The 7449-nt window shown below is 55.2% G+C and overlaps 2 protein-coding genes across 2 annotated transcripts; one reads left to right on the forward strand and one right to left on the reverse strand.

Moving 5' to 3' along the window:
- Nucleotides 1-663: 663 nt before the first annotated feature.
- Nucleotides 664-3105, forward strand: LOC125524410 (tRNA-dihydrouridine(16/17) synthase [NAD(P)(+)]-like). Its single transcript, XM_048689463.1, has 3 exons — nt 664-1118; nt 1458-1564; nt 2036-3105. Exons 1-3 carry the CDS (start codon nt 687-689, stop codon nt 2781-2783), a joined length of 1287 nt encoding a protein of 428 aa, XP_048545420.1. The 5' UTR covers nt 664-686; the 3' UTR covers nt 2784-3105.
- Nucleotides 3099-6513, reverse strand: LOC125524409 (probable methyltransferase PMT24). The gene is made up of 5 exons (XM_048689462.1): nt 5146-6513; nt 4535-5066; nt 4006-4453; nt 3726-3920; nt 3099-3649 (listed from the first exon to the last, which is right to left on the reverse strand). The coding sequence occupies exons 1-5, from the start codon at nt 6490-6492 to the stop codon at nt 3433-3435; spliced, it is 2739 nt and encodes a 912-aa protein (XP_048545419.1). The 5' UTR covers nt 6493-6513; the 3' UTR covers nt 3099-3432.
- Nucleotides 6514-7449: the final 936 nt, after the last annotated feature.

Below are 7449 nucleotides of genomic sequence, written 5' to 3' on the forward strand. Positions count from 1 at the left end.
TCCTCTTTTTCTTTTATAGGAGTAATAGATGAGCATCATAGACTTGTCATCAAACAACTCAAACAACATCCCTAACGTAAATAATCTTAAACCGATTTCTTGATGAGTTTAAGGCAAAAAGAATTGGCCTTATTTTTGGGAAACTTCAAGGGTGTTCATGTTGTGGTCCATGTATGCAACTAAGCTAGGTTGTTCTTCCTCAGACGGGTTTTGCTCATGACCACTATACGATCATCATCCTCTCATGGCTAATGGCTCATCGTACCATACATCAGCTTCGCTTGCATGAGTCAAAAGTCAATCGTCGCACTTGTCCACATCGTCGGTCTCGTTCTCTTTCGCTTCATTGCCTCTCAACAAATTATTTCTTGAGAATACCTTGTTTCTCAATTCTCAACATTTTTGGTAGGCATCTCTCAAAAAGAAAAATTGAGGCACTTGTCCTCATCGTCGGCCTCTCAACAAATCTCAGCTAGGTTCATGTGGGCCATGTAAGGTGGATCGGCTCATCGAAAAAGCGACAAATGTGGATGGGCTACTCTTAGTATGGGCCGGATGGGCTGAGCTAGGGCAATTTTTTCTAAGCTTCTTCATCCACTGACAGGTGGGGCTCGTTCCTCAGACCGACTGGATCAGAGCCCACAACACGGAACCCCCGATCCGCGAACCGCACCGAGCCGAGCCGCATGCTACCACGCCGACTCGTCCCCTTCCTCCCGAACTCGCGCCTCCTCTTCCGCTCCCTAAACCCTAGCCTCGCCATGTCTCCGGCCGACGCCGCCGCCGCCGCCCACCTGACCACGGCCTCCGACCCCGACGAGGACATATGCTCCAGCCCCGCTGCCGCCGCTGCCCCCGAGGAGATCGCGCCGCCCGTGCCCACGCCCCTGCCTCCTCCGCCGGCGTCCGCGGAGGAGAGGGTGGAGCGCGCGTGGGCGCACTGGAGGCGGCTGGGGTCCCCGAGGCTGGTGGTGGCGCCCATGGTGGACAACTCGGAGCTGCCCTTCCGCATGCTGTGCCGCCGCTACGGCGCCGACGCCGCCTACACGCCCATGCTCCACTCCCGCATCTTCTCCGAGAACGAGAAGCACAGGGACATGGAGTTCACTACCTGCAAGGTAAACTCACACTTACGAGCCTCTAGGTCGTCGTATCATTACGTTTAAACTCTAGGATAGCCGAATTTGAGCAATTTGATTCACCTGTAGACCACTGTTTCATAGAATTTCTGGTAATTCTTCACTGTTAGAATAGGATTTAAGAGTAACAATTGGTGAATTTCTGTTACATCATCCAGAAGATTCGGTATTACGTTGTCCTAGTAGTATAGGACTATAAAATGGGTAGGCAGTTATTTCCAGTAATTAGCTGTATTGTGCAGTTACTGTCTGTAGTCTACTACTATACAATAAAAGGAAATCTTGCGCGGAATGTGACATTGATCAAATCTTATGCAGGAGGACCGCCCACTTTTTGTTCAGTTTTGTGCGAACGATCCTGATATTTTGTTACAAGCTGCAAAGCTGGTGGAAGCACACTGCGACTATGTTGATTTGAATTTTGGGTAATGTGCCAATTCTTTATGATGTTATACTGAAAAATACTGTTCTCTTTAGTCACTTATCTGCGGACTTCTGTAGTGGCTCATATATATTTGTTGCATAAACAAAAAGGTACATTACGATAGATAATCTGCCTCTGATCACTGTCGCTGAAGTATCCCTGTGCTTTCAGCATGATGCTAGCACTGGACCTTGCAGTGATAGAATTTAAACTTTAAGCAACCGAACTATTTTGTTTTATTTTTAGGCAAATGTTTCAAAGCACTAAAGCTGCCTTATCTGAGGTTTCCTCGGGTACTGCACATTTTGCAAATGTGTCTGTGGTGGCATTATGTCTGCAAATTTAATATCTTCATCATTTTTAATATTCAGTACATCGTGGATGTTCCCCATATATGATCATTATTTCAAATATATGATTCAAACTGGATTCTTTTCTAAATGGCAGTAATGCCTCTCTGAAAACTCTGCAGATGTCCACAGCGCATTGCTAAACGGGGATACTATGGGGCATTTCTCATGGACAACCTTCCACTCGTTAAATCGCTTGTGCAAAATCTGTCAGAGAACCTTTGTGTTCCAGTCTCTTGCAAGATCCGCATATTTCCGCGACTGGAGGACACACTTGCGTATGCAAAGATGCTTGAAGAAGCCGGTGCTTCTCTTGTGGCAGTGCATGGGCGTACAAGAGATGAAAAAGATGGGAAGAAATTTCGAGCTGACTGGGATGCCATCAAAGCTGTGAAAGATGCCCTGAGGATACCTGTACTTGCAAATGGAAACATTCGTCATATGGAGGATGTGAAGAGCTGTCTGCAACACACTGGTGCTGATGGCGTGCTTTCAGCTGAACCTCTTTTGGAAAATCCAGCATTATTTGCTGGTTTCCGTACAAAGGAGTGGAAAGAAGATGGCAATGAAGACGGAGATGGTGGTTTAGACCCGGCTGATCTTGCCATTGAGTATTTGAAACTGTGCGAGCAATACCCAGTGCCATGGAGAATGATTCGATCCCATCTCCACAAGTTGCTGGGAAGCTGTTTTAGAGTGCATCCGCAAGTGAGGGAGGAATTCAATGCACAGACCAAGCTCACTTTTGAGGGGTTGCATGATATGGTAAAGAGGCTGAAAGAACTCGGCGGTGGAATACCACTTTACAGAGATCAGAGCTCTTTACAGTCACATGCCGTTACAAACGGGCTAGCTGCAAGCAATGCGTGATGATGCCCATCAATTTTGCCATCTACAGCTTACCGATTTATGGAGGTAAACTAAAGATGAACCAGAAGGCACCAGATATCTAATGTCAGTATAGATTGTATCAGCATTTTGTTGGAACACACTTTATGGGAGGCACCATGGGTCGTGGTTCTGTAAAAGAGAACTACTAGGGTCAAAAATGAATTTGTATAAAGATATGCCAGTGGTTGCCCAATTGATTTGTTCAGAGCATCTGCCGTGGATACCTTACATTGTTGTAACAATTGATGTGCACATCTGCAGACATTATTACGATCTGCTATTGAAGTAGTATCTTCTAACACCTGGACTCAACATTGATTTAACTTTACTAATCTAACTGATTTGCTAGCAACTGGAGTAGTTCAAAACTGTGACACTTATTATGGGTTGGAGGGAGCAAGTATTTGAACTGACAAACTAATGCTCCACTCATCTCAGTTCTATGCATGAGTCTTGGATGCATACTGCATTACAGAGCCATGTCTTATTTGTAGGGTAGTTAGTTGGTACCACATACTACATTAATGCTAACCAAAGAAAGAATTAAAAAAAAGAACAAAAGAAAAACCCTATCTATCTTTTGCTGGGTGAAAATTGCTTGTGATCATGAGAATGGAGATGGCTTGGTTTAGGTTGGCTCGGCGGCCAGCTCCGTCCGCCAATCCGATTTCTCGGCGAACAGCACCCCTTCATCGTTCTTGGAGAAGGTGAGCCTCACGTCCCAGTGAAGCGACCTCAAGAGCTTCTCCACCTCGCCGACGGCGCCGGAGTCGTCGCGCACGATGATGCTCCCTCCCGGCCTCACGATCCTGTCCACCTCGACGATGACCGGCAGCACGGCGCACCTGAACAACACACGTTTGCCGTCGTAACCCTGAACCGACCATGGCTGAAGTAGAAGTAAGCAGAGCAGCGACTGACCTGTCCTTTATCTTTGAGAAGAGGCGATCGGCGTGCAGAAGGTCGTAGGTCCTCGGGTAGGTGCTGAAGGACTCGCACCAGTCATGGTACATGCCGAACAGCCCGCGGTCGAAGATGATGGGCAGCGTGTCCGGCGCGTCCACGTTGACGACGTTCATCACCCAGACCTTCTGGTCCCTCAGCGCCGCGGCGAACCTGGCAGAGACCATGTACATCCATCAATGTCGTGGAGGTGATTGCTAGGTGCAATGGCGGGAAGGGTTCTTGTCGCTGATATTACCCTCCGTAGGCGGCTCGCATGTCCATGACGTTCCTCACCCTGGACCAGTCGACGCCCAGGCCGTTGAGGTACGACTTGTCCATGACGCGCCTCCAGTGCTGGTAGTCCGCCACGAAGTCCTCCGGCGCAGGCTTCCCGTATACCCCGACCTGCGAGGTGTTGAGCCAGTTGGGCGGCGCGCGCACCCGCCGCGGCCAGTCCGCCGGCCACCTGGCCCCGCGCTCCGCCACGCCGGTCGGCACCCGGTGGATGCACGCGTTCAGGCGGACGTACCACGCCGCGTTGGCGTCGTCGTCGTCGCTGCACATGGGAGGCTGCTGCCTTGTCCGGCTCTCGTAGCACTCGTTAGACGTCGGCTTCCGGTAGAAGGCGGCGCCGACGCCGTTGAGCCGGTCTTTCTTGATCGTCACCAGCTCCCAGCACATGGATTTCGTCAGAGCCGTCATTGCTGCGAATGGTTCGTTCACTCATGCTCACGGTGAGAACTCATAAGCAAAAATCATTGGTGCTTAATCATGTCTGCACATACCTTTCCAGATCTCGACGTCGTCGGTGAGCTTCTGGTAGACGGGCGTGGCGGACCAGACGAAGAGGCCGCCGGGGCGGAGGACGCGGTTGAGCTCGAGGAGGAGGGCGCCGCCGTCGGCGTGCCAGGGGACACGGCAGCGCGCGCAGTGGACGAGGTCGAACGCCTTGCTGGGGAAGGGGAGGCGCTTGGAGCCCATGACGGCGGAGATGGCCGGGATGCCGCGCTCCAGCGCCATCTGCACCTGCGCCTCGTGCTCGTCCTTGGGCGCGAACGACATGGTCACCACGTCCCGCTCGAACAGGTAGCCCCCGAAGCTGGCCACGCCGCACCCCACGTCCAGCACCACCCGCGTGCGCTTCCCCCACGCGACGCCGCGCACCGACTGCTGCAGGAAGTCGATGTAGTGCAGCGCGCCGTGGATGAACTGCGTGCCGCCGCCGGGGAAGAGCAGGTACTGCCCGCTCACCTTCACCCAGTTCTGGTGCCCCTTCACCTGGACCAGCTTCGTGTGCGGCACATTGCTCAGCCAAATCTGCACAAGTCAGTAAGTCACCATCGTCGTGTCAGTGAGCAACCAATCCATGGAAAGAAGAATGTTTTTTTGTTTGTACCCTGTCGCGGCTCTTTGGCCACTCGACGGGCCGGCGGTAGCCTCTTGGGAGCGCGACGAGGCACGTCGGGCCCTCGTCGGGGCAGTGGCGCTCGCGGTGCTCGTAGCGCCGGAAGTTCTCCGGCCGCAGCTTCTTGACGGCCTTCTCGTTGTCCAGGCACGGGATGTAGTCGGCGCCGGCCTTGACGTTGCACGTCCGCCACTCGTGCTGCTCCTCCCCGTCCGTGCTGTTGCCGTCGCCCGCGTCTTCCTGGCGCCGGTCCTTCTCCCGGTGGGACTGATCGCGCTGCGTCGTCCACGCGCTCTGGTCTCCTCCGGCGCCGACGGCCGAGTCCTCGCCTTGCAGCGTATCGACGACGTTGTGGTTCACCGAGCCGGCGCCGCTGCCGTCCGTGTCCTCCTTGTGCTCTGACTCGGCTGCCTTGTCGTCTCCGCCGCCGTCTTCTTGCCCGGGGTCGGACTCCACCTCCACCAACGTGCGCCCGTCCTCCTCGACCAGCGATTGGTCGCTGCTACGCTCCTCCTCTGGCTGCTCCTGATCGGGTCTATCCTCATCCGACTGCCGCTCCGCCGCCTCGTCCTCCTGCGCCTCGCGGCGGAGGATGCCCGTGCCGGGCTGCTCGTCGCCGGCGCTCATACGCTCCTCCTCGTCGCTCTGCCGCTGCCGCGCGATGCTCTCCTCCTCGATGCCGCCGTCCAGGTTCCTCTCCTCCACCGTGGCGCGCGGCATCTGCAGATGCGACTGCTGCTCTTCTTCCTGATCGTTGTCCAGCGTTTCTTGCTCCTTGTCCGCGCCCGTCGCCGCCGCGGCGTCCTCCTCCTCCTCGGCGGTGGCCTCGCTGGCGGCGACGCGGACACGCTCGTTGCTCTGGTCCTCGTCCACCGCCGCCGCGTCGCTCTTGGAGTCCTCGCCGCCGGAGCCACGCTCGTCCAGATCGGGCTGGGCATGCGGGTCGTCCACGGCCGCCGCGGTGACGGCGCTGCCGCGCTCCTGCTCGGCGCCGCCATCCTCCTCGGAGCCAGCGTCCTCCTTGCCCAGCGCCCCGTCCTCGGCCTCGGGCTCGCGCGGCGGCGACGGCGGCGCCTTCTCCCTGGTCACCTCGTACGCGAACGACGAGCGCGTGGTATGGCGGTACGCCGTGACGGCGGCCGCCTTGTCCCCGTCGTCCGGCCCGGCGATGGACGCGGACGAGGTGGACGTGAGCAAGTAAGCCCCGGCGACGCAGAGCGCCACGAGCACCCCCGTGGTGGCGTAGTAGACGCACGCCGACGCGGCCGCGGACGAGGACGCCGCCCCGCCCCCGCGCTTCCCGGCGGCGCGCGAGCTCCGGCCTCCCACCCCCGCCATGCCGATCGGCCGATGGATGGGTCGATCGATCTATCTAAGCTGGTAGTGCCACCATTGGTTTGGACGCGGGTTTTAGGCGCTGTGTTTGCGTTGCGGGGCGCGATGGGCGTACGTGGCGCGCCATGCACACGAGTTCGGGGAACGCGGGGTGATCCCCGCACGTCGGGGGCGAGCAGGATGTGGGGTCAGCAGGCGGTTCGCTGGTTGAGCGGCTTGGCGCGGGACAGGACTCGCAGGAGAATCGGGACACGGAGCCGCGGATCTCTCCCGTGCCGGTTAGTTTGTTTGTTGCTCCCGTCAACAGGATCATCAGCAGTCCTTTCTTAACTTCTTTTCTTCGTCTTGTAGACTAGTACTACTTTTGGTCGGTCGATCCCATGGAAATTGGAGGCAATCTTTGCATGAACCAACAATTCGCTAAATTGCATTTTTTTTAACAACCGTACGTGTGGATGTCCATAGTTGATTTTGTTTTTTCGAGAAAACTTCTTCTCATAGTATTTTTTTTTCACCCAGCGACGACTACAAGCACCGAAGCGAGCCGAATGCGCGCCGCCGTCATTGTCTCTCCCTCGCCAAAGCCGGGCAAAACTTGTTGTAATAGACAATCGGGAAGTCGTCGTGCTAAGACTCCATAGGACCAGCGCAGCAGGACAACAACCGCCGCCGATGAAGAGTAGAGTAGCTCGGAATGATCCAACCTGAAAACACATGAAAGTAGACGAACTACGGCCAGATCCGAGCAAATTCACCAATAATAGATTCACCGGAGACACACCTCCACACACCCACCGATGATACTAGAGACATAATCAAGACAGGGGCTAGGCGGGAAGAACATTACTACATCTTCAGGGAGCCGCCGCCGTCTCGTCTTCCTGAACAGAACATAATTCGTAACAAAACGCGAAGAAACAACTGAAAACAGAGCCCTCACGCCGGCAAGGGCATTTTTTA

Source organism: Triticum urartu, chromosome 7, assembly GCF_003073215.2.
Source record: "Triticum urartu cultivar G1812 chromosome 7, Tu2.1, whole genome shotgun sequence".
Taxonomy (NCBI): domain Eukaryota; kingdom Viridiplantae; phylum Streptophyta; class Magnoliopsida; order Poales; family Poaceae; genus Triticum; species Triticum urartu.